Below are 26,146 nucleotides of genomic sequence, written 5' to 3'. Positions count from 1 at the left end.
TGATCAGACAGGAGTGGCTGGAGTCCCATGGTCCTCAAACTGAAACAAGGACAAAGATTTTTATTTTCCCACGTACCAAACGAGGTGGCGCTGCCTCTGTGCGGTCCCGCCCGCCCCGGGACGCAGGCTGGCGAGGACGGTGGGACCCTGAACTGTACAGGAGCGTCCTTGGGGTCGAGAACGCGCCTCTGCCTGCCGGGGAAGCTCCGGGAGTCCGAGGCAGCCGGCGCCGAAGTTCCAGCGGCACCCCAGCGGGGCCGCTTGGTGCAGGGCTCACAGCCGGGGCCCGCACTCATGCTGGGACCCGCAGCGCACAGTCCCCGGGCCGGCCCGGGCGGAGAGCCTCATTCACTAACCCTGACAGGGACGGACTGCGCCTCCTTCTTGGCGCCCCCCGCACCATGCCCACTCTGCGGCGGCCCGCTCCTGCGGCGGCTGCTCCTCGGGCCTCCGAGCCAGACCCTCCCTGCGCAGCCGCTTGCCTCCGCTCGGCCGCAGGGAGCCCACCTGCCCCGGACGCGCCGCTTCCACTCGGGCTTGGGCTCCGGCTCCGGCTCACTTTCCCACCACCGGAAAGCAGTAGTCCCGCGCTTCGGACTTCCGGGCCGTACACAGCCGCAAAGCGGAAGTGCCGTGCTTAACGGGAGCCGGCGCCCGGAAGGTCAGCGTGTGAAGGTGGCAGTAGCAACGCGGGTCTTCCCGCTGTTGCTGTGGGGACCACGGCCGAGCACACGACCCCGGCCTGAGGTGGTGGTGGGAAGCCCACCGCAGTCTGCTGCGACGTCATGGAGGGTGGCGGGGGAAGTGGCAACAAAACCACCGGCGGCTTGGCTGGCTTCTTCGGAGCGGGAGGAGCGGGTTACTCGCACGCTGACTTGGCCGGCGTTCCGCGTGAGTATCAGGCCTAGCTTGCTGCCCTTTCTGACTGCTTCCTGGGACAACTAGAAATTTGTAGCGTTCCTTGTCCCTTTTCCTGCTCGCGTCCACGAGGTTCACTGCCAGCGATAGGGTTTCAAGACAACGGATTTGGGGGGAGGGTCGGGTCGCATAAATCACGGGACACTCGTTTATTGACCTAGTTTCGGGAGGAAACACAATATGTCTTCCTTTAGCACCCCCGTCCCTTCTTTTTTTTTCTCGTCTCACGCTTTCCTGTGTGCTTGCCCCTGGATTAGGAAACTCTAGATCCGGAAATAAACACATTCCACATAACAAGCCCATAGTTAATTATTTTTCAAACGATCTCTAAATATTTCTAAATTCTAAATATCAGTTAGGTGAACCCCCCCCCCCCCTTTTTGAGACAATCCAGGAAACTAGAATGAGCTGGGAAGAGAGCTAAACTTGAAGAAATTTATAAACAAGAAAGAAGCCAAACAAATTTTGGAAGGGAAATAAGCAAATGGGAAGATACAGAGGCACAAATATCCTGCCTGTTGGCCCTCCCCAATCCCATAAGTACGTATTTATAGATGGATATTCAGCTGGATATATAGAACTTGGGTCTGAAGATAATAGGGAGTTGATGGTGATTAGCCTTTGTTAAAGTGGGTGTTTCTTCTTGATAGTCCTTGTAGTATTTCTCGAAATCCCTTCCTTAAAAACATAAAGAAAGCCCTTTGATGACCCTAATGTCTACTTTGAAAACTGAGTCCAGAACACAGTTTTGTGTGTCCTACGTTTTTCTCTGCGTAGAGCTAAGGGCACTACTTAATGTGACCAGGTAATTATTGCCTTTATGGTGTATGCATACTACTGAGGTGAGCCAAATAACACAAAAACATTGCAGTTAGTGATAGATGTTATGAAAGGAATAAAATAGGACCCTGAAATGATGGTGGGAAGAGGAGGCTATTTGAGAACAGATTCAAGAAAACAACTTGGTAGTTGACATTTGAGCTGTGACCTGAATTTAGCAACAAATGTTTGAGAGGCAGAACAGACTTGACACATTACTTGAACAGCTCTTGCCTCCATGTGTCTTTAGAGTTTTTGAGAGAGTAAAGTGATAGACTATAAGAGCAGAGAGGCAGGAAACATAAGCAAATACAAGCTTTATAAGCCAGGGGAAGGGGTTTGAATTTGACCAAAAGTGTAGATGGAAGCCATTAGGGCTGATTTCCTAGTTTCTGCAGAGTGAGTTGAAGGGGTGAGACAAAGTTCAGCTGTTGGTATGAGATGTGATGCTTGCGGTAGGATGCTAGGTATAACAGTGGAAAAACTGAATTAACAGCATTTAGACTTGAAGTACAGTCATCGTGAGTGCACACGTTTGTGAACAATCAACTGAGATACAGACCCAAATACTAGATGTTAAATCTGAAAATTAATTTTTCTTGCTAAGTTTTTTTTCCCCCCAAAGTTGGTAGATTTAAAATTTAACTCTCTGGAAGTTTGTATTTTCTTTTCCATTAAGCTTCATCCCTGAGGTAAAACCAAGGATTCTCCTTGCCCTAATAGAGGGACTCTGTTAGCAAAATTGTTGATAATGTAATATGAAGAACTGCCTTGCTATGCTTATTATAATTAAAAAAAAAACTAAACCATGCAGCTCAACCACTATTTTCCCTGAGAGACTAATTGTTCTTTTGCAGTTTTCTTGGTTGTCTTGCTAGTTAAACTACTTTTATACATGGTCTGGGAGAGCAAGTGGGTATTGGAACTTTCTTCCAAGCATGGTGGACTTGAGTTAGAACCCTAGAAGTAGACTGGTAGAAGGAAGGGACTCTAGTGGGACCTCCACATGCACACTGTCATACACATAGACACACAAACTCATAAGTAAATGACTAAATGTAAAGTGTAGGACATCAGTGCAAGACCTAGTTCCTCCGGACTATTTCAGTCATTGATTTTCAAGACATGTAACAGTCAGCTGAATCAATCCTATAGGAAATAGTTTAAGGAATTTTATCTGATATGACATTTTGTTTTCCCTCTAGTAACTGGTATGAACCCCCTGTCTCCATATTTAAACGTGGATCCACGCTATCTTGTTCAGGTAAGGTAAAGCTTTTACTGGTTTGGTTTGGTGCCTTACTCTATCACAGAGTTCAAGTGCTTAGTGCCTGTGGACTAGGAGGTACTCTTGGAGGGCTAATCTTCCAGTCTCCATCCAGTCTTCCTCTCAAACTCTGGATTTGGCTTGTGCTTCTTCCTGAGGTGTTTCTAAGATAGTTGTTTTGTGTTTTAAATCCATTTGTTTTGTATAAAAGAATCACAGTAAAAGTAATCTTAGTGTTTTTGTGACGTTTTTTGTTGTTGTTGGTGGTGGTGGTTTTTGTTTTTGTTTTTGTTTTTTTTTCTTTTTTGTTTTTTTTGAAACGAGGATTCTCTGTGTAACCCTAGCTGTTCTGGAACTCACTCTGTAGATGAAGCGTGTAGGAAGCCTTTCTCTGTCCCACCAACCAACTCCTAATTAAACACTCAGATTTATTATTAATTATGAAAGCTCGGCCAATAGCTTAGGCTTGTTTCTAACTAGCTCTTATAACTTTAATTAACCAGTTTTTATTAATTTATGTGTTGCCACATGGCATGTTTGTTACCTCATCTCCTACTTGTCAGCCATACTTCCTTCATGTCTTTTCATGATTATGCCCTTTTTCCCATCGTCCTCTGTGCCTGGAAATCCTGCCTAGCTATTGGCCATTCAGCTCTTTATTAACTCAACCCAAATGACATATCCATATGGTATACAAAAAGATTATTCCACATTTCCCTCTTTTTGTCTAAATAGAAAGCAAGTTTTAGCTCTAACACAATAAAACTGTATACAGTAAGAACAATTATCAGGTAAGAATTGCATTCACAATGTCCTGTCCATTTGTATTTGGCAGATTTGGAGAAAGTACCGTATTATGTATCCTATCTTAGTCCAGAGTTTAATGCCTAAACCATTTTTTGTCATAACTTGTATTACCATCCTAAAAATACCCTTTTAGACATTAAAACATCTTTAAAATTTTTGTTGTTGTTGTTTCTCAACCTTAAAAACTTTACATCTCTTGTGTAAGTTTTTCTTTTAATTTGGTAGCAAGGAAAACTTTAAAACTATAACTATGTAGTTTAAAATCTCCATCAGAGACCCAAGAAGGATAAAATATTTCGTGAATAAGCAAGAAGTGCAGAGAAAGCAACTTCCAAAACTAAGAGAAATGACAGAAATAGTCACCCTAGGGTTCCTCTATAATGTTGAGGCATCCATCTTCAGCCTACGGGCCTAGAATATCTGGTAGACTTTTCTGTGAAGCAGGAACTTTTGAAGGACTGCCCTACCCTGCCTTGGCAAAGTTTGACAGTCACTTTCTTTAGTGTCCTGCTTCTCCAGTTTGGATAGCATACTGTCAGCAGTTGAGGCAAGGTCAGTGTCTTGCCCAGATGGCTAGGTTTTGCCACAAAGAAGCATGCAGAGGTTCTTTGATGCCTATCATCCTTTTGTGAAGTAAATTGGTGCTGCCAGGAGCAGATGTTTCTCACTGTTGTGAATAATCCTATGTTACTAAAACATTAAAATATCTATTCTGGGCCGGGTGGTGGTGGTGCATGCCTTTAATCCCAGCACTTGTGAGACAGAAGCAGGCAGATCTCTGTGAGTTTGAAGCCAGCCTGGTCTACAAAGTGAGTTCCAGGAAAGGCGCAAAGCTACACTGAGAAACCCTGTCTCGAAAAACAAAAAAAAAAAAGTCTATTCTGTGGGTCTCTGGAGTGTTTGAAGATCATCTATTTAAAATATGTCTAATTGACCTTGAAAAATACAAAATATGACTATAAGATTGATTGTTATAGGTGACTAACTTACTATTTCTTTATTATTGTAAATGATTTTTAAGGACTAGAACTTTACATTTATAAATGAGCAGCATAGGTACAGTATCTTAAGAAATAGAAACATATGCAGTGCTGTGGAATAATCCTTTTGTACACTGAATATTTGTCACTGTGATTGGATTAATAAATAAGCTGACTGGCCAATAGCTGAACAGGATAAAGTTAGGCAGGAAAGTCAAACTAAAAATGATTGGATGAGGAAGGGCAGAATCAGAGGAATCTTCAGCCAGATGCAGAGGGAGTAGGAGATGAATGTGCCATGCTAATAAAGGTACTGCCACGTGGCAGAGTGTAAATAAGGAAAATGGGTTAACTTAAAATGTAAGAGCTAGTTAGTAATAAGCCTGAGCTATTAGCCTAGCATTTGTAATTAATATTAAGCCTCTGTGTTGGTTGTTTGTGAGAAGGCAGTTGAGACAGGAAAACTCCACCTACAATGCAGTACAACAAAAATAACCTTAAATTTGTATCAATATACAAGAATCCATACTAATGTAAAATAAGGTTACTAGTTGCTTTTTTAATTTAAAAGTAGATTCAATAATTACCCTTTTATCCTGTCATTTGTATATCCCCCCTTTTTCTTTTCAGAACGAGATCCCTGAGTCTAATCTCCTTTGTTTAGGTTTTTGTTTTTTTTGGGGGGGGTGTCTTTTTTTTTCTGACCATGACCAGTAACAGTTTGTAACCAACTCCCCTAAACAAAGACAAACATCCATAACCCACTGAATGACCAAAAGCTACCTACCCACTCCATCTCTTGGGAATGTGGGCATTGTGTTCTCTAGACTGCTTCCTGTTGTCTATTGGTGTGGTATCTTTGGGGGACCCTGAGAAAATTAGGGGAATCATTAAATAGTGGCTAGGATAGTCTGTGAGGCTGGACCATCTCAGCCAGCAACCTTGAAAGCTATTATGGATGCAGAACTCTGAGGAAACTTCAACAGAGGCACTCTGAGAAGCTGGATCACCTGGGCCACCCATTTTCATTGGTATTTGGTCCCCTTGCTCTGAAAACACAAGCTTTCAAAGGTAACATACATATCTGTATTAACACAAGTATGGACTGTGCGTTGTACGTAAGCCAGCCAAAGATGATTTTGTTTGTTTGTTTGTTTTATGTTTAAGTAGATAAAATATACTTCACATGTCTTGTAGGTTTTTTTTGTTTTTATTTTTTGTTCTGTTTTGTTTTTAGGTTTATTTCTTTATGTCTGTGACCAGGATTTTCAGGAGGTCTTCCCCAATCAAATCTGATCTCTATCAACCTTGAATGAATCCACAGCCATTTCCATTTTCTGTGGAAATAGAAGCATAATCTCGGGGTTGGGAAAGGCCCTGGGTTCGGTCCTCAGTTCCTGAAAAAAAAAAAAAAAAAGCATAATCTCTTCCCCAACTTAAATATTTTTTTACTTTTATTTTGAACTTAAGACTTTTTAAAAATATATAAGTTGGCTTAACAGTAATCCAGGGTCTTTCAGCAGCTATTGTTCGCTCATCAGCAATCAAAAAATTTAAAGTCAATACAACACCATACAGGATTCAGAATCTGTGTTTTTTTTTCCCATTTTTACATGGGTTGTCCTTTTTATATTATTTATAAATGATTTATTTTTTCTATGACTGTCTATATCCATTTTCTTTCTTAAGTCTATGCACATTTTTAAACACTGTAACCTGTTCAGAGGGGTTTGTTTATTTGTTTTCTGTCTAAACCTGCATTACTGCTATCTGTAACCTTTTCTGTCTGTATGAGCAAAATTGTGCGCAATGGCGGCTTAAGCCCACATGCAGTGGCTGGAGACACATCTCTACCTTGGCCTGCATGAGAGACTGTGGGACTAGGAAGCTGTGTTTGGCTCCATTTTTGAGTGTTTGGAACCTTTTTTTAAGCTTTCTCAGGCCTTTGGAGAAATATGTACCCCCATGTTGGACACCATTTTGTAGGGACTCTTTCTCTGTCCCACTGGCCAACTCCCAAATAACCACTTGGAGAGTTATTAATTATGAAAGCTCAGTCAGTAGCTTAGGCTTGTTTCTAACTAGCTCTTATAACTTAAATTAACCCATTTCTATTAATTTACATGTTGCCATGTGGCTCATGGTTTGTTACCTTGTCTCCCACATGTCATGCTTCCTTCATGTCTCATCATCATTCCACCCTTTTTCCCAGCATCCTCTGTGCCTGGATATCCTGCCTAGCTATTGGCCATTCAGCTCTCAACCAGAGGGACACATCTTCACAGTGTACAAAAAGATTATTCCACAACAGAAGCTGGCCTTAAACTCGGAGATCCCACCTGCCTCTGCCTCAAGAGTCCTGGGATTAAAGGCGTGCACCATCACCACCACCACCCAGTCTAATCTTTATTTTGAAAGGTTGATTTACAGTATCAAGGTCCTGAATTAATTATCAAAAGTTGAAAGACCGATGTTTGAATCTTTCAAGGAAATGAAGTTGATTTAACATCTGAAAATAAATATAGCATTTCCATATAAAAGCTATAAAGGAAAGATATTGAATAGAAACCATGTGATTACCTCCATAAATGGAGAAAATGTATTTGGTTAATTCTTAATAGAATTTCTTCAGCCTGTTAAATGGTTTCTACAGAATATCCACAGTGACGTCATACTTAATAATAAAAGACTGGGTAAATTCCTCAAGATCAGGAGCAATACAGGCATGTCCACTCTCTTTACTTATCCTCAGAATTGTCTAGCCAGCCCAGCAAAAGAGAGAAGTGGATTCTGGCCAGGCTTGGTGTGTGTGTGTGTGTGTGTGCCTTTAATTCTTGTACTTGGGAGGCAGTCAGAGCTGAATTTGAGGCTGTCTAGGACTGTATAATGAGACCTTGTCTTTAAAAATAAAATGAAAGGGCCAGGCGGTGGTGGCGCACACCTGTAATCACAGCACTCGGGAGGCAGAGGCAGGTGGATCTCTGTGAGTTCGAGGACAGCCTGGTCTACAAAGTGAGTTCCAGGACAGCCCCCAAAACCACAGAGAAACCCTGTCTGGAAAAAACAAACCAACCAAAAAAAAAAAAAAAAATGTTATCTAGACTTGAAAAAGAATCTAAACTGTTTGCAAATAATGCAAGAATCTTAACTATGGTAATTTGAAGAAAAGCAAACAAATCAGGTAAAAATTAATAAATGAATTTAGCATAGTTGGAGAAAGTAAAAGCTGTAGATATAAATCAGTCCTGATTCTATACAGTAGCAATGAACACTCCAAAAATAAAATTAGGAAAATTGTTCCTTTACAGATTGTATGAAATGTTCCACGACAGCCTGGGCTACATATAGATAACTCAAAAACAAAATAAAAGAAAAGAAAGTGACAGGGTAGCCTGAAAATTGGGAGAAAATATTTGTAGAGCACCTAATAGAGGACTTAAAATTCTTACATTTAAGAAGAAAAAAATCAGCTACAAAATTGCATTGGACTGGAATAGACACATTTTCATGAAATCATACAATTGTCCAAATAATCATATTAATTAAATGTAATCACAAATGAGATGCAACTTCATACATACTAAAAATACAGATATTGGTAAGAAGACTCAGAAAAACTAGTGAGTTAGCTAGTAGGAATGTTAAGTGATACGGGTGCTAAGCCAATCATGGTGGTGTACACCTGTAATCCCAGCACTCAGCAAGTGGAGGCAGGAGGATCCAGGCTATCCTTGGCTGCACAGCAGTTTTGAGAGTGAAAAGCTTGAGATTTTGGGTGGAGGGGGTTCAAGCCAGGGTCTCAGTCTTTACTGTCCTAGAGCTCACTGTGTAGACCAGGCTAGACTTGAACTCACATTGTACACTGTGCTCTATCCTTTAACCTTTTTTTACATGGGAAGTGTCTTAGTTACTATTTTATTGCTTTGAGAGACACCATGACCAAAGCAACTCTTAGAAAAGAAAGCATTGAATTGGGACTTTTGTATAGTTTCAGAGGGTTAATCCATTGTCATGGCAGGAAGCAGACAGGCAGTAGCTAAGAGTTTCACATCCTGATCCACAGGCAGCAGGCAAGTGACATTGAGCCTGGTGTGGATTTTTTGAAACCTCAGAGCCTACCCTAGCTAAACACCTTCTCCAATAAGGTCACACTTCCTAATCCTTCCAAACAGTTCAATTAGAGACTTAAGTTTACAAGTATATAAAAGCTTATGGGGTCCCTTTTCATTGAAATCACCACAAGAAGCTTGGCAGAAATGAAAGTGTCCTTCATAAAAGTACATTGGTTTCACCATTTGCTTCCATGAAACTTGGGGTTTTATTTAAAAAATGATTTGTTTAGGAACTGAAGAGGTGGCTCAGCCATTAAAGAGCACTAACTGCTATTGCAGGGGACTCTGGTTCCATTCCCAGCATCTACATGGTATCTCACAACTGTCTCTAACTCCAGTTCCAGGGGTCCAGTGCTGTCTTCTGTTGTCTATACATGCAGACAAAATAGTCATACAATAAATAAATCTAAGGCAGAAAGTTTAGTAGCTTTTTAAAAGTGAACATTTTTGCTATTACTGGAGTAGCATCTCCCAACTAAGGTTTTGGGGTGGAGATACAGGTTGAATTTGTGTACATAATAAATTTGTGTATGCATTTCCCAGAAAGAAGTTCTACAGTTGTCTACAGGTAATCAGAGAAGTATATATCCCCAGTGCAGTTTGGAGTTCTTAAAAAAAAGGGGGGGGGGGCTGGAGTGATTGCAAAGCCTTGCATTCTTCAGAACTGAAAACAAACAGAAGGATCCTACAAGTTGGTGTATAACTATAATCAGTCTGTACACTTTGGAAGTAGAGGTAGGACAATCGAGTTCAAGGTCATCCTCACATACACAGCAAGCCCTGCCTTCGAAAAAGAGAAGTTATTAAAGGGTAATTTTTAGTTGTATGATCTTGCCTCCAGACTGATAGTCAACCTGTATGACTCAGCTTTCGGTATTCCTTTCTTTAGGGCCATTGCTTCTAAATACTTGCACTGTTGCTTAAAGTTTATCATTAAAGTAGATTGTATACAACCCTGTATAGTGATATTTTATTTGTATTGAAATGTGATTTTATTTATATGTTAATAAAGTTGCCTTGAGGTCAGAGCAAGCCAGAGTAGAAACTGGGTGGTAGTGGTGCAGGCCTTTAATCCCAGCACTTGAGAGGCAGAGCTAGGTAGATCTCTATGTGTTCAAGGACACAGCCAGCATGGCAGACACACACCTTTAATCTCAATAGCAACCATAGAAGACCTGGAGGTCTGTACAAACAGGCAGTGACAAGGAGGTCATGTGGCTGGGTTTACAACCAATGAGAAAACAGAAAATCTATAAAAAATGATAGGACACAGAGAGGTAGCTCTCTTGCGGAGAGAAAGAACAGCAGAAGCAGTGAAGGGTAAGGTTTTCGGCTCTTGCTCTGACCTCATGGTTTTTAACTCTGCAATCGGTTCTGTGTTTCTTGTTTAACAAGCCGGTTACATCTACAACCCTGTTTGAATTACACTATGAAAGAATAGGTGGAGTAATTGAAAGTTCTGAATGAGAGTCTCTCCAAAGAATTCAGTGTGTTATGCTCATGTTACTTGTCACTTCTAGAGTCACAGAATTTGTAGGATGAATCTATATACATATATAAAGGGAATTTATTAGAACAGCTAATCTAACAATGGCTGTCTACCAACAGAAGGTCCAAGAATCTGATAGTTGTCCAGTCCACAAGGCTGGATGTCTCAGCTAGTCTTCAGTATACACCAGAATCCCAAAGAAGTAGGCTCTAATGCCAGTGAAGGAATAGACTTGACATGGGAGTGAGAGCAAGCAGGCAAAGAGCAAGCTTCCTTCTTCCATGTCCTGTACATAGAAAAAGGTAGGAAGAAAGTTAACAGCTATCGAGGGAGCACTCAACTTGGTTTTCCTTCTTACCCTTTAGGATACTGATGAGTTCATTTTGCCAACTGGAGCTAACAAAACCCGAGGCAGATTTGAGCTAGCTTTCTTTACCATTGGAGGATGTTGCATGACAGGTGGGTAGTATATTTTTTTTTATGTCCTTATATCCAAGTAGTTATTGGTGTTTAATATGAAAAATAACTAGAATATTGTTTTCAACTTAAAACATATATCACACACTTTTTATTCTATAAAAGAAACCAGAAACATAAAGCTTTTTCTTTTTTCTTTCGGCTGAATTGTTATGATTCACCACCAGGGGCTGCCTTTGGGGCAATGAACGGTCTTCGGTTAGGATTGAAGGAAACCCAGAGCATGGCCTGGTCCAAACCAAGAAACGTACAGTAAGTCTATGAAATCTTTTGATGATCTGATGTTTGCATATTAACCTCAGTTTTATTGTTTGATGGTTATGGTTACCACCCTGTGTTAATAAAATGCTTAGAGAATTAACATTACCCCCCTTACTGTCCTAGAGCTCACTGTGTAGACCAGGCTAGACTTGAACTCCCAGAGATCCTCCTGCTTCTGCCTCCTAAGTGCTAGGATGAAAGGTGTGTTCCTGGCTGAGCTTTAGATTCTTGAGAATTGCTCTGTCTGAGAAAAGAAAGGAGAAAAAGATAGAAAGGTTTGGCATCACTGACAAAACTATCAAATAGAATTTTTTATTGTCTTATCAAACCATTTTTCTGTGCTGTAAGTACATGCACATATTTGTACAATTTTTTGCTAAGACGGGTGTATACATAAGGCAGAAATGAGAAGCCCGAAGCCACTTTCCTAATCAGAAATGGATTTACCGAAATTCAATGTTTGCCACGGGACTAAGAGAGAAGTGCTACTTGTTAGTTGTTAGTGGTCTCTTCGTGTTAAAAGTGGCACATTGTACACTGTGCTCTATCCATTAACCTTTTTTTACATGGGAAGTGTTCTTAGTTACCCCCTCCCCTTTTTAAGTATTTGGTTTGTTTGGTTTTGTCTTTCTAAAAAATAAGAAACCAGATTACTGTGTACCTTTTAAAGGAGTGAATTTTTAGTTGGTGTCTTCATTCAGCTGGACTACCCCCCCACCTGATTTCTTGGCTTACATGTGTTCTATTCTCCAAACTTGTATGGCATGCTTTTTCAATTGTTGAGTAGCTAATCGGGAATTTTGATTGTTTGGGGGCCTGTAGCAGTAGAGTACTTGATGGGATGAAAGCCATAGCTAGATTTATTAGCTCCTTACTAACATGCTTCTTTTCTGAAAGTCTTAAATAAAATTTCTAGAACTTGAAGATCATTATTGTGTGTGTATGTATATGTGTGTAGGCATCCGTGTCTGTGAGGGGTGGGTGCATGTGAAGGCCAGAGGTAAACCCTAAGGTGTCTTCTCAGGAGCTGTTCGCCTTATCCAGTGAGCCGGCTTCCCCTGACCATTACTGAGCACTAGAAGCTCTGACTTGTGAGTGTATTGCTCTGCCAGAAGATGGCAGCAGGCATGCTGGAATTAGACCTGGGAAACCTTAAAGGCCTGCCAAGTTTCTGTCACTACATGAATCCCTCCCTCCCTGTATTAACAATTTAAATTCTGGAGTATGAGAGGCCAAAATAGTGTAATAAGTACCTGTGAACCTGACTCTTCTACAACAACCATCAGCCATGGTCAGTCATACCCAGTTTCTTCTCTTGTATTGTTTTGAAACAAATCCCCAACCAATGTTAAATATGAATTTAGAAGTAGGAAGTCTCTTAGAAAAGATACTATACTTCAGTTTTTAAAACACTAGCAATGTAATCTTCTCGTCTTCCCATTATTGGAAAGCAGCATTTAATAATAGAGAATAATAGCTTCATAATCCTAGTTTAATTACTTAGTATTTTGTAATCTTGAGTAAACTTCCTGCTTTGCAGTGTTGTGAAAAGGTGATAAAGTGGTGTTAATAAATATGTAACATAACTAATTAGAAAATATATTTGTCCATAGTCATTACTAGGTTTCTAAACATTTCGAAAGTAAACACATTTTTGTTGCTATGAATCTTTGAGTTCTTACTGTTTGTTGTTGTATTTTGTCATTTCCAGTAGTAGTCAGCCATCCCAGACACATTCCTGTGATGGTGTTACACTGCTGGGAGAGTACTGGGTGGTCTTCACCTCGTTGCTGCATCACTGTTCTGGTGGGCTGTGACTCTGGTGTAAGATGGACCTGTGCTTCCTTGAGAGTGTGCTAAGCATTCATTTTGACTGCTTAGTTCTAGTTCGGGAGCAGACAGCACTTTCTCCATGTATTCTAATAATAAAGCTCTTCCTTTCTCCTCAAGTCGGTTTTGCATTGTATATACTCCTGTCCTTTCCATTGATTCTACTTGATATTCTGAAAATAGACTCTTCCCAAAAGAAAACCAAACCCTTGTTACAGTTACAGTGGCATGGTTTTACGTAGATCAATTTGTAAAATACATTTCAGGCTGTGATTCAAAGCCTTTGTGTATTTAATCGGTCTTGAATATTTTTATATCTTTACCTAAAGGACTTTTCTTTAGTTATTGCCCAGAGTGTTGGAATTTTTTTATCATAACCCTCATTTATGTAAAGTAAAAACCTTTTTTATTAAAATCTGGGGTGATATTAATATGTGTCTTAAAGTTACACAAACATTGAGGCTTAGGTCTAGGTGTTTTAAATAACTACTATTATGGTTTATAAGATTATTAGAGAAATAATGATCCTAAATACATTTTTTTTCTCTTTCTTCCCTGTTAGGATTTTGAATATGGTGACTAGGCAAGGGGCACTTTGGGCTAATACTCTGGGCTCTCTGGGTAAGTATAAATCTTGTTTGATGAATCTTGTTTTGAGACAAGGTCTCATGAGGCCAAGTCTGGCCTCAAACTTGCTATATACTTGAGGATAAACTTGGAATTCTGATCCTCCTGGTCCCACCCTCCAAGTTCTCAAATTACAGGTGTGCTCTGAGGAACAAACCCAGGGCTCCATGCATGCTAGGCAAACAGTCCTCTGCTGCAAAGAAAGGATGTGCAGTTATCATAAGCAATTTGGTCAACTAAGATTCTGGTTACAGGCTAAACAATTAACATTTAAATCCACTCTGGTAAATATTGTAGCTATCATCTATGAAAAGACTTGTAAGTGCTACCTTACTTGTCTAAATAGTATGCCAAGTAAAATCCTGTTTTAAACTAAATGATGTCCAAGGCATAGGGCTATACCTGCTAGAAAGGTTCAAAGTTCTGCAGCGAGACGTGACAGATCTGCAGACCTTTTGCTTTGTTTTCCTAATAGCCTGTTGAGTAGTCAGTTCATCTGTAGATTTCCAGGACCTAAATGGCAGGGCTGCAGTAAGTCTTTGTAGATAAGGAAAGCATTCTGAGTTACAGACAAGGGGTAATTTAGTGCTGCTTAGTCAGAACCCAGTGCTTTCATCACTTAACTGTTCATGAATAGTTTGTTCTTTTGATTGCTGGTGATTTATAATCTACTTGTGGCACATATGCCTTAACGTCTAAGGTTTTTAAAGTTTACAGGCAAGCTGAACTTGTGGTATTCTTCTTACTTGTAGCAGAATAAGTGAGAGAAAATGTAGACAAAATTGTGGAAAAGATAAAAGGCCTCTATTGTAACTTAAGATTCTAGCCGTGGCTGTGGCATTTGGAAGGAGTACATTTTCACACCATAAAGCCAAATTCACATTTTGTATTCTGACAAATGGTGGCTTTGATGTTCTGCTTATGTCTACAACCCTGAAACACTACCCTACACACACAAGTCATGGTCATCTGTTCTTTTATAATTGCTTATATACCTAGGAAACTCAGCAGTCCATGCCTACGTTACAACTTTCTTGTTTTTAGCACTGAAAATTCTACATTCAAGAAACCCTACAGTTCTAGGCAGGGTGGAATAGATGGTCACTCTGTTGGTTACTGTTTTTCCATCATAATGTGATGCGACATAATGTCACAGTGGTATTACATGATCATTTTTAGTTGAATGTGTCTAACAGAAAGACTAGCTTTCATAAAAGTATAGAAGTTCCACAACAGGCAAAGGGTAAGAAGGCTGAGCAAGTATAAGGGAAAGGCAAGTATACTAGGTTTGTTTTTGTTTTTTTGAGCCGGGGTCTCTCTTTAGTTTTTACGAGCTTGCTATGTTCACCACTCTGGCCTAGAACTCAGAGATCCACCTTTAGAGCACTAGTATTAAAGGTGTGTGCTACGTATGTAGTAGTGGTAATGAAAAGTGGTAAGAAAGCAGTATAATGCATATTGTACCTGATAGGTAAAGTACATATAAGGATTTGGCTGAAGGTACTGTAAAACTACAGGGTTTTGTAATGGGTAGTATAAGTAAAACTGAAATATTTTTCTTGGACTCTGCAGTAATAATTTCTAGAAATAGTATTTATTCTATATCTTTGCAATCCCTTCTTTGCATAACCAGTCAGTGGTATGCTATTACACGTGTCTGCTTTATGTACCAGTGAATGTAGGGCTTTCTAGCTTTTTTGTTCTTGGTTTTTGTTTTGTTCTGTTTTTTTGTTTGTTTGTTTGTTTGTTTTTTTGAGACAGGATTTCTCTGTGTAGCCCTGGATGTCCTGGAGCATGCTCCATGGTCCAGGTGGCCTCAAACGCAGATATGCACCTGCCTCTGCCTCTTGAGTGCTGGGATTAAAGGCGTCTACCAGCATTGTCTGGCATCTTCCTAGCTGTGACCGTGGTGTTCTGTGTTATGGAAAGTCCCTTTCTGGATCAGTGCAGCGATGCAGATGTTCTTGGAGGACATTTTATTTCTGGATTGTCTTATTAGAAGCGGTGCTCTAGTGATGGTTCTGGCTATGTCTTTGGGTGTGCATACCTAATATGATTACCATGCTAACTTTCACCACTGATCTGTTTCTGCTTTAGCTTTGCTCTATAGTGCATTTGGTGTTATCATTGAGAAAACACGAGGTGCAGAAGATGACCTCAACACAGTAGCAGCCGGAACCATGACGGGAATGTTGTATAAATGTACAGGTAGGCAGTACTGAGTGGAGACCTGAAATAGGGTTTTTATCTGTAATATTCAGGGAAATTATCTGTATTTTATATTATTTACAGTGCAGCCTAGTACTCTAACCTTACGGTTATTAAGGGTTTTGTTGTTTTCTTAACATGGGGGTTTCACATTGTAGGCTGGTCTTGAACTCACCATTCTGCCTTACCTTCCCAAGTAGTTACAGGCATGTGCTACACTATGACCAGTATTTGTCCCTCTATTCCATCCATGTTATGTCATGCTTCAAAATCTCCTCCTCTTAACAGTTGTGCTTAACACCATCATTTCTGTATCTGTTCCTGTATCAGATGATAAAGTGTCGTGTTTGTAAGTCAGGCCCTTTTTCCATAAACAAGCTGAAATTAAGGCAAGATAAGCTGTCTTTACTTGCTGACCTAGGATAAGTAAATCTTAGTCTGATTCAAAAGTCCATTGTCCTTTTTTTAAAAAGCTGTAACCACATTGTCTCTTGGATGAAGAAATAAGGGAAATTTTAGAAAAAGGAAGGGGTAATAGTTGAGCTGGGGGAATTTCAGATGTATCTGTTAGTCATATGATAACATGAGAAAGGTGTGGGACACAAGTCTGGAAGAGAGTTTTAGGTTTGGAACAGAGGAAGCCAGAGTGAGAAGTTTAAATTTAGGTTAAAAGTTATCAGAAATGTTTGAATAGAGAATTACTAGAATTGAACTGGAGAGATGGCTTGGCAGTTGGCTGTTCTTCCAAAGGACCTGGGTTTGAGTTTCAGTTCCCACAAGGTGGCTCACAGGCATCTGTAACACAGCCAGTCCTAAGGGAATCTGATGTCCTCTTCTGTCCTCTGTAGGCACTGCATGCATGTCATATGTGATGCAAGCAAAACATCAATATATAACCCGTGAAAAAATTATTATATTCATACTTGTGGGAGGTGGTTAGAAGGTAGAAGAACTAAGTCAAAGTAGAGCTGGGTGATGGTGGCACATGCCTTTAATTCCAACATTCAGGAGGCACAGGCAAGTAAATCTCTGATTTCCAGGCCAGTCTGGTCTACAGAGCAAGCTCTAGGATAGCCAGGGTTATACAGAGACACCCTGACTCAGAAAACCTAAATAAATAAATAAAAGTCAAAATAGTTAAGGAATGCATCTAATGATGGTTAAGGTTTATAATATTAGCCTCAACTCAAATGACAGATGGTAAACTTCACAGCTAATGAAGGCCTGTGGGGGAAAGGTAAATATTAAAGACAGTTGTGTTTGGCTGGGAATGTAATTTAGTTGGCAGAATACTTGCCTAAAACCAGATGTAGTACACATGTGTAATCCCATCACTCTAGGATTGGGGAATCAAAAGTTCAAGGTCATTTTTAGTTGTGTAGGGAATTTGAGACCAAGCTTGCCTTGAAGAGACATTGTCAAAATGAAAAACAAATAGAAATCTAGTTTGTAACATGGTAAAAAACATTGTGGTGTTAGTTGAATTTTGCTTTGCTGGCCAAAATGTCTGACAGAATCAACTTGAAGGAGGGAATGTTTGTTTGGATTTAATGTTCCTGAGCACGTAAGGCCTGTAGGAGCAGAGCAATTGATGTTATAGCTTGCCAAGAAATAAGGGTGGCACACAAGCTCTTGGTGAAATGGGAATACCATTTAGAAGAGAAGACTTAATCAATATCCAGTTAATTCCTAGCCTTTATACTGGCCCATGAGGCTCACTCTTCCCCTGATTTGATCCCTTGATACATTGAAGGCTCCACAGTAGACCATTCTTTCCTCTGACTTATAACATGAATCTTAAAGGGCCTAGTTAATAAAAGGGCCTAGTTAATAAAATACACGGGAGCCAGATATTGGGGTGAATGCTGAAATATCAGAGAAACAGAACAAGCCACAGCCAAGCTCACCTTGCCAATTCCTCAGCTGATCTTGTTTCCTCAAACTGGAAACCTCTGTGTGTCTTCATCCGAATGGATCTCAGCTGAACTGCTGCTAAAAGCCTAATATCTTAAGAGCCTCTAGTTCCTAGTCCTCACACCTTATATACCTTTCTGCTTCCTGCCATCACTTCCTGAGATTAAAGGTGTGAGTCACCATGCCTGCCTGTTTGCAGTGTGGCCTTGAACTCAGAGATCCAAATGGATCTCTGCCTCCCAAGTGATAGGATTAAAGGTGTGTGTGCCACCATTTTCTGGCCTCTATGTCTATCTAGTGGCTGTTCTGTTCTCTGACCCCAGATAAGTTTGTTAGGGTGCACAATATATTGGGTGACACAATATCACCACACTGACTTTAAGGGTCTTTATTTTTATTATTCCCTTTTCTTAACATGCTCTTTCCAAATAATGATTTTTACAATTTCTCATCTATCTGTTTGTATATGGCTTTCTTGAGATCTCCCTTAAACACTGTAGCACAATCCTTCTCTTTCCACACTCCGTGTGGTGTCTTTGTCTCTGTCTGTCTGTCTGTCTGTGTGTGTGTGTGTGTGTGTGTGTGTCTCTCTCTCTCTCTCTCTCTCTCTCTCTTTTTCTCTCTCCCTCTCTCTCCCTCTCTCCCAATAAAGCTCTAGAAAGGTTGAAAAAAAAAAAAAACTGTAGCACATAAAAGTTCTGTGCTGCAGGATAAATTGCTGAAAGCCAGATTAGTTAGGCAAAAAAATCTGCATATTAAAAATGGTAGTAACTATTGCCAAAGTGATCTTTGAAGATTTTATGTGCCATTATCAGTTTGAAGTCTCATCTACCCTATTTTTAAGCTTTATTTTTATTCTTTTTAGTTATGTGTAATTGTGTTAGTGCCTGCATGTGAGCATGTGCACATGGAGGATACCCAGGTGTTGAAACCCCTAAAGCCAGAGTTACAGGTGGTTGTGGCTGCCTGATGTAGGTGCTGGGAATCTAACTCAGTCCTCTGGAAGAACTACAAGTGTTCTTAATCACTGAGCTATGTCTCCAGCCCTACCATTGTTTTGAAATAAATGCCAGTTGGTGAAAGATAGTTTTTGTTGTTATTATAGTGTCTCACACTATGAACCAGGCTGGCTTCAGACTTAGGGGAATCCCCCCAGCCAACGCCTTCCTAAGTGATGGGACAACGTAAGCCAAAAATAGTGTCTTGTGTTTCACTTTGTTTTTCCCTCGTTGGTGATTGAGCAACTTATGTTATTTATTGCCATTGTAATTTCCCTGAAGCCCTTTCTCCTTTCCTACTGGGTGTGCCTTCGATTAATATATTGAAACATTTTCAACATTTTGGCAATTAGTCTTTTACCTATTACATGTGCTATGTCACATTATATTTAATTTTAAGTGATACCAACTGTAATCCATTTCTGGTCAACTACTATCTACCTCAGCATACTGAGATGGGAGTATTACAAGTTCAAGGCCAACCTGGACATTTTCTTTATTGAGACTCTTTCAAAAAGTAAAGATAGGATTAGGCTATTGCTCATGGGTAGAATGCTTGCCCATCATTCATGAAACTCACAGTTCAATTTCCACTGCTTCAGAAAAAAAAAGAAAAGTAGTAGAAGAGGTCATCAAGAAAGCCTTGGGAATGTACAGTTGAATTCTTGTGTAGGGCTGACATTTAGTTTTGACATTGGTAAAGAGAACCACTTATCTAATGGTAACCCTGATACTTTTTGAAATTTGACATACTGACTTTGAATATCCTTTCACTAACTTTACTTTTATAAACTGACATTTCTATGGAAAGCTAAGACTAACAGAAGGCATTAGGAGAGAAAGCAGACTACTGTCTGTTGGCTTCTTGGGCCTTATTTCCCAAATATATGTTACAGGCTTACTCAATAAGATGCGTGTTTGTTGATGACAAAACTTTTTATGGTAGAATGTGATCATTATTAAATGGATTCTCGTGTTACATGGAATCTAACTCCCATCCTTTAGGAAAAAATAGCGTAAACATTAGATTGGATTAAAATCATGAAATCTCCCCCCCCCCATCTTTTTTGAAACAAGGTCTCGTGTAGCCAAGGATGGTCCCCAATTGGCTCTGTCTAAAGATAGACTTGAACTCCTGCTCCTCTAGCTTCTGCCTCCTAGGTCTCAATGCTCAGCTTGAGTTTTACCTTCTGCTCTAGGAGCTCCATAGTTTACATTCAAAGTGTTGTCAAATGCGTTGGGCGGTGGTGGCGTACACCTTTAATCCCAGCACTTAAGGAGGCAGAGACAGGCATATCTCTGTGAGTTCGAGGCCAGCCTGGTCTACAGAGAGACATCCAGGATAGCTCAAAACAAAACAAAACAAAAAAAAAGTGTCAAATCCTGAAATCTAGAAGTTGAAGTTCTGTTTGTATTCTGCCACAAAGTTTGACTCTGTGGTCTGTCTGTCCTCTAGAGTTTTGCTTTAAATCAGAAACTAAGAACTGGTTTGCTTTTGTTGGAGTGACTTCAATGTGAACCGATGTTGGAAATTTCGGTCAGCAGATATTGTCAACTGTTCCCTAGTTGCAATTGCTCGGTTTCACAATTGGCAATCCTTGTCACTTGACATGGAATTTTTTTGTCTTAAAGCATATTTGTTACATTTTTAGGTTCAAGGTTACCAGCAAACAGGAAATAGCATAGTGCCCTACCTTGTTTGAGAAGATGAGGACTATATGTGGGTGACTTGGAGCTTCTACACCCCCCTTTTGGGCTAGAAGCACCTCCTACTCACTTCAAGCGCTTTGCTTCATATATATGCGTTTTGTGTGAGGGCTCCTGTTTTTAATTAATTAAAACCTAGTATGGTATTTCGTGTATGTGATCCCAGCACTGGAAATCCCAGGCACTGGGGAGCTGTAATGCTAGGGTTATAACCCTTGAACACACTGAGATCCACCTAGCTCTGCCTCCCAAGTGCTGGGATTAAAGGCGTGCACCACCACCACCGCCCAGCTTTTGCTATGGCTTGCTCTGACCCCAAGGCAACTTTATTAATATGCAAATACACATTTTACAAATATAGTATCACCACACAGCTCCTACAAGATGCTCCTCTGACCTCCACACAAGCCATGGCACATGCATACCTGCATACACATAAGTAAATAAATTTTTTTTAATTAAACATTGAGACATATCTTAATGAAAGGAGTTACAGTAAGTGCGTATTTATTGCAGAACATATCTAACTCTTGGAGCTTTTATTTGTGTGTTCATTTTCTGTGTGTGTCTACACATCTCTGTACATACCTGAGCACTTGGAGGTCAGAAAATTGGATTTCTCCTTCTACCATTTCAGTCCTGAGAAATCGATTTCTAGTCATCAGGCTTGGAAGCAAGCACCTCTACCTGCTGAGACATCTTGCTGACTGACCCTCATTTGTGTTTGAATAGTGTTTAGTATTCCCATGTTTACAACATTATCCACAACTCCCAAAAGATAAAAGTAACCCAAGTAGCTATTAATGGGTGAATGGATACACACAATGAACTATGTATTATTAAGCCTTTAAAAGGCAAGGGAATGCTGACATAGGCAATAGTGTGGATGAACTAAGAACACTGTGCTAATTAAGGTTAGACAGTCACAAAAGGACAAATATTGGGTGGCTTTACTCAAGTTAGGTACATATAATAGTCAAAATCAGTTGAGTAAAACAGTAAAGGAACAGGGAATGAGGAGTTACTGTTGAATAGTTTCAGTTTGGCAAGGTGAGAAAATTCCAGATGTGGCTTTTGTTGAAAGTAACACAATATGGGGCTAGAGAAATGGCTCAGCAGTTAAGACCACTGTTGCAGAGGACCTGGGTTCAGTTCCTAGCACCTGCCTTGGGTGTTTCACAGCTGCCTGTAATTCTAGCTCCAGGGGGACCTACATGGATACCATACTAGGATACTATGCCAAGGGTATACGTGTGCACACACAAAATTTAAAATAAACTTTTTATATTAAAAAGTCATCATGCAGACATTTATTTATTTATTTATTTGGGTTTTCGTGACAGGGTTTCTCTGTAGCTGTGGAGCCTGTCCTGGACTAGTTCTGTAGACCAGGCTGGCCTCGAACTCACAGAGATCCACCTGCCTCTGCCCCCCCCCCCCCCCCCCCCCCCCAGTGCTGGGATTACAGGCGTGCGCCACCACCCGGCACAGATATTTATTATCATTGAGCTGTATAGTACATGCATGTCCCACAATTTTTATTTCGTTTTTCATTGCTGGAGAGTATCCTAGGGCTTATACATGCTAAGCATGGACTTTTCCACTGAGCAACACCCTTAGTCAGTCACTCAATCAGTTTTTGGTGGGAGGGAAGTGAAGGCAGGATCTCCTGTTGACTAGGCTAACCCCAAACTTCCTATGTGAGCAAGGATGACTTTGAACTGCTAGTCTTCAATTATTAGAATGCTGGGATTATAGACATGTACCACCATACTAGTTGTATGTGGTACTGAGTATGGAACCCATGGCTTCATTGATGATGATGATGCTAGGCAAGCACTCTGCCAGCTGAACTACACCCCAAGCCTTCTTTACCAATTTTTAAAATAAATATTTTAAACAAAGCCTCCAAAAGCCCAAAACGTGTAAATTAATTTTGTTCCTCTAAAGCAGGAACCATAGTGCTGTTGGAACCATAGTGCTATAGCTGTTTTACCTTTTTAAAAATATTACATGTTAAATGGTTGTGAAAGTACCTATATAACGGCCTTTGACCTTCAGAGCCTAAAATATTTACTGTCTGGCTCTTTCAAAGAAAGAGTTCCTGTTCTCTGCTCTAAATTGACATTTTAATGAATTACCTCTGCTATTAACCAATTATCTATCCCAGAAACTAGGCACTTAAGTGTTTTGACCTTTGTTTTCCCAGTGTTAGAAAGTGTTATATAATACTTAACCTGTCTTTTCAGAAGAATTGTGAAGTGACCAGAAGATAGGAAACAAAAAAGGAAACCCAAATCTCATGTTTGTTTTACTTCATGGCGATTGAACATTGGCCTTATTTACTTTGTTGTTAGCAAGTATATTACTGACCAATACTTCCTGTTCTTAGCTAGGCATTTGCTCGGTTTTTTTTGAGGGGGTGGCATTGTTGGTGTTTGTTTGTTTGTTTGTTTGTTTGTTTGTTTTTTTGAGACAGTTTCTCTGTGTAGCCCTGGCTATCGTGGAACTCGCTTTGTAAACCAGGCTGGCCTCAAACTCAATGAGATCCACCTGCACCTCCCTCCCAAGTGCTGAGATTAAAGTTCTGCACCACCACTTAGTTTTTATTGTTCTGTGTTTTTAGCAGCCAGTTGGTAAAAACCAAAATTTAGAGTTAAAAATTAGAACTTCGGGAGCTGTGTGTGGTGGTGTATGGCCTTAAACCCCAGCATTCAGGAGCCATAGCCTGGCAGATCTCTGGTCTACATAATGAGTTCCCCAATGTCTCAAAAAAGAAAAAAGAAATAAAAAATAGAACTTGGCTGGTGTGAGAAAAGACTTGGGTTAAACTAGGATTGTGGGTGTGGTTTATACCCCACCTTTAAAGAAAGAATGTTATTGGTTTGAACTAAGTTTTGTTTTTTGTTAGGAAATGAATGCTTTCTGAGGAATCAGTTATTTTTAAGAAATACTTAATGTGCACTGGTATCCAAACATCTTAAAAGCATGATAGGTTCCACTGAAATTTTATAATCCTTAATACGTAAGCTAGAGAACATTCTCAGGGAAGATTGTTATTTTAAGTTTGAGAAGTAATGTGGGATTTCTTTCACAAAGGCCAGACAGAAACCGTGTTTCTTAGAGCACAAGGTCAATTGACAGAAATGTTTTGCAGCAGTTTTTTCCAGACCGGTGGCTGGCTGGCAGTGCTAAGTCAGTAGATAGCCTTTTGGATCCATAAGGCCTTGGGGGTGTTGTTAGGAGGCAATTTATACAAAATTAAATGTGTAGATGAAGGAGTTACTTTCCATTACCAGCCCTCTGTCATTTCTCTACTAACTGGCAAGAGCACCTTGGCCTTTCCTTTATTTAATCTTGATTTCAAGTGGCATTTCGAGGATTGTGTTTTGGTTGCCTACTTGGGAGAACCTTTATTACACCCAAGTCTAGATCTTATAACTGTTTTATCTTGTAGATACCTTTATTCTATGTGTTTATTATTTCCATTGTATGATTTTGTTCTAATAAAAGTTAATGCAGAGTTCTACAGGTTTTTTTTTTTACTTACTAGCCAGAGGCACAACATTGATCCATATTAAATGGATTAAGTTGATTATTTTCCAAATTTTATAGTTTCTAAACTACACTGAATAGTTGTAAGTTCAACTTCAGTGTTATAGTCCAAATCCAGTAAGATGGCAGAGACAGGAACTAGAAATGCCTATTTTACTATTTTTGTGTATGGGTCTTGTGCCTGCGTGTGGGCATTGAATCATGTATGTGCCTGGTGCCTGAGAAGGTTGTAAGCCACCACCATGTGGGTCCCCTGGAAGAGTAGTCAGTGCTCTTAATAAGCCATTTTCAAGCCCCCCCCCCCATTTGCTTTTTGTGGGGCTTTGCCTCCCACACATTTGACAGCCTCTTGAGATATTTGCACTTTTTCTTTAAGAGGTCAGCTATCACTAGCCTTCAAACCAGAGACTGGAGGGGAGTAGCCCTATATCAGCTGAAGCCATCTGCTAGGCCAGGCCCTGTTGCAGATGGGTTAGTTCTGCTGTGCTAACAGACCTAAATTGTCACTGAAATTAGAGTTGACTATCATTGAGCTCCTTTATTTTAGTTTTTTACTTTTTTGGTACCAAGGCACAAGTGGAAATCAGAGAACAGTTTGCAGGGGTCAGTTTTCTTCTACCATGTGAGCTCTGAGAACCAAATGTAAGTGTCAGGCTTGGTGGCCGGTGTCTTTACCCACTAAGCCATCTCACTGGGCCCCTCACTTGTAAGCTCCCTGAAACTTGTGGTATCTGGTTATTTGTGGAGCTGCAAAACCATGCCTTGGTCCCTTTAGGTTTCTTTGGAAAACCCCATTCTGGTGGAGTTTCTTTTCTTTACTATGTAAAAGTTAGAAAGCTATTATAATCATAAACTATTGGGTCATTTCCTATTTTAAGAAACTGTGTCACTTTTAATAGATTTGAGGGTTCTTTTCAAACAACTGGAGCTTTATTTCTGCATATTATATTAAATGCTTACTGAAAATTTTTTTTCCACATAAAGACTAGTTGACAAGTACAAATAGCTCAAAGTCTAATCCTAAATTCTTTCTCAACTAGTCTGTTATGCTCAGTGCTTGGTTATGTGAGATTGACACATCAGTGCAAAGTATGTGGGGGGAGGGAGTGCGTGCCTGTGTTCCATCAGTATGGACTCAAAGCTTGATTATTTTTATCACTACTGCTTCTCGAGTTCTCAATAATTTGAAGGACCTGTCCAGAGTCCAAATGCTGACAATACTGTTTCCACATGAGGATGTTCGCCTTGCTTACAGCCTTCCATCCATTGGCAGTGCTAGTGACAATGCAAACTCATCTGAGAGGCATGGAATGACTGGTCTGTTTGAATTGCTATGGTTACAGGTTGGGTTGGGGAAAGCGCATCAGTCTTGAGGATCTTAGGTACAAGTCATGAAAAGTTCAAACAAGTCATCAATTCTGAAATACAAAAGGTGTATTGTGTGATTTAGGAAATTATCTCCTGAATTTAATAATGGTTTAAAACTTCCTCCTGCTTGGGGTAGAGTATTTAAGAGGAGTTTCTCCATGCTGTCTTTCTATTTTACTGCACTTTTATTTATTACACTTTTCTACCCTTTGATGCTAGGACATATGTAAGGCTGTTTGTTTTTCTTCTTTCCCAGGTGGTCTTCGAGGAATAGCACGTGGTGGCCTGGCAGGACTGACCCTCACCAGTCTCTATGCACTGTATAACAACTGGGAGCACATGAAAGGTTCCCTGCTCCAACAGTCACTCTGAAGATTTTGCCACCTCTGGACTAGGGGACATTTTAGTCATCCAGATTGATTACTAAGTCAGTCTGGAGTTGCTTTCTCACTTGTACCGACAATTACTTTGAACAATTGGAGACTCTGATTTGCTGTGACAAAGATCATGGATGTTAGCCTGGACTGCACTGCTTGCCCTTAGTGAGTGGAAGCCAAACCCCTTGGTGGCTCACTGAGTATGTGTTCTCTTCTCCTTTGGAGATGATCTTGCACCTGTTTTCTCTCCTACCCCCAAACTGGAAAACCACTTAATCTCCAAATTCAGGCCAGACTTATTTTCAACACTTTTATCACCATGTTTATCATTTAAGAACCTAAAACTACTGTGTCTTCCAAATAAAGGGTGAAAATAGAACCAAAGTCATAATCCCAGCATAAAACTTAGTATCTCCATTGAATAACAGCTGG

General features: G+C 40.2%; 2 protein-coding genes and 1 non-coding gene across 5 annotated transcripts in view; 2 read left to right on the top strand and 1 right to left on the bottom strand.

Moving 5' to 3' along the window:
* Parg (poly(ADP-ribose) glycohydrolase) overlaps positions 1 to 578 on the bottom strand; it is a 114,256-nt gene extending 113,678 nt beyond the window's left edge. The window contains exon 1 of one of the 2 annotated variants that reach the window (XM_036198836.1): positions 77 to 578. In XM_036198836.1, coding sequence (XP_036054729.1) covers positions 77 to 296 — 220 coding nt within the window. In that variant the 5' untranslated portion in view covers positions 297 to 578. The remainder of the gene's footprint in view (positions 1 to 76) is intronic. The other variant, XM_036198838.1, reaches the window with a different exon arrangement.
* A 56-nt stretch (positions 579 to 634) lies between these two features.
* On the top strand, positions 635 to 26,098 carry LOC118590969 (mitochondrial import inner membrane translocase subunit Tim23). 2 transcript variants are annotated; one of them, XM_036198839.1, is made up of 7 exons: positions 635 to 891; positions 2,943 to 3,001; positions 10,758 to 10,851; positions 11,037 to 11,121; positions 13,523 to 13,581; positions 15,685 to 15,795; positions 25,594 to 26,098. In XM_036198839.1, the coding sequence occupies exons 1-7, from the start codon at positions 786 to 788 to the stop codon at positions 25,707 to 25,709; spliced, it is 630 nt and encodes a 209-aa protein (XP_036054732.1). In that variant the 5' UTR covers positions 635 to 785; the 3' UTR covers positions 25,710 to 26,098. The 2 variants fall into 2 exon arrangements, with proteins under 2 accessions (XP_036054732.1, XP_036054733.1); XM_036198840.1 differs by lacking the exon at positions 15,685 to 15,795.
* Positions 12,837 to 13,033, top strand: LOC118591665. Its single transcript, XR_004945966.1, has one exon. It is a non-coding gene; the product is annotated as a small nucleolar RNA SNORA74 (small nucleolar RNA).
* Positions 26,099 to 26,146: the final 48 nt, after the last annotated feature.

This window comes from Onychomys torridus, chromosome 9 (genome assembly GCF_903995425.1).
Source record: "Onychomys torridus chromosome 9, mOncTor1.1, whole genome shotgun sequence".
NCBI lineage: Eukaryota > Metazoa > Chordata > Mammalia > Rodentia > Cricetidae > Onychomys > Onychomys torridus.
This window is presented reverse-complemented; position numbering and strand designations above follow the sequence as displayed.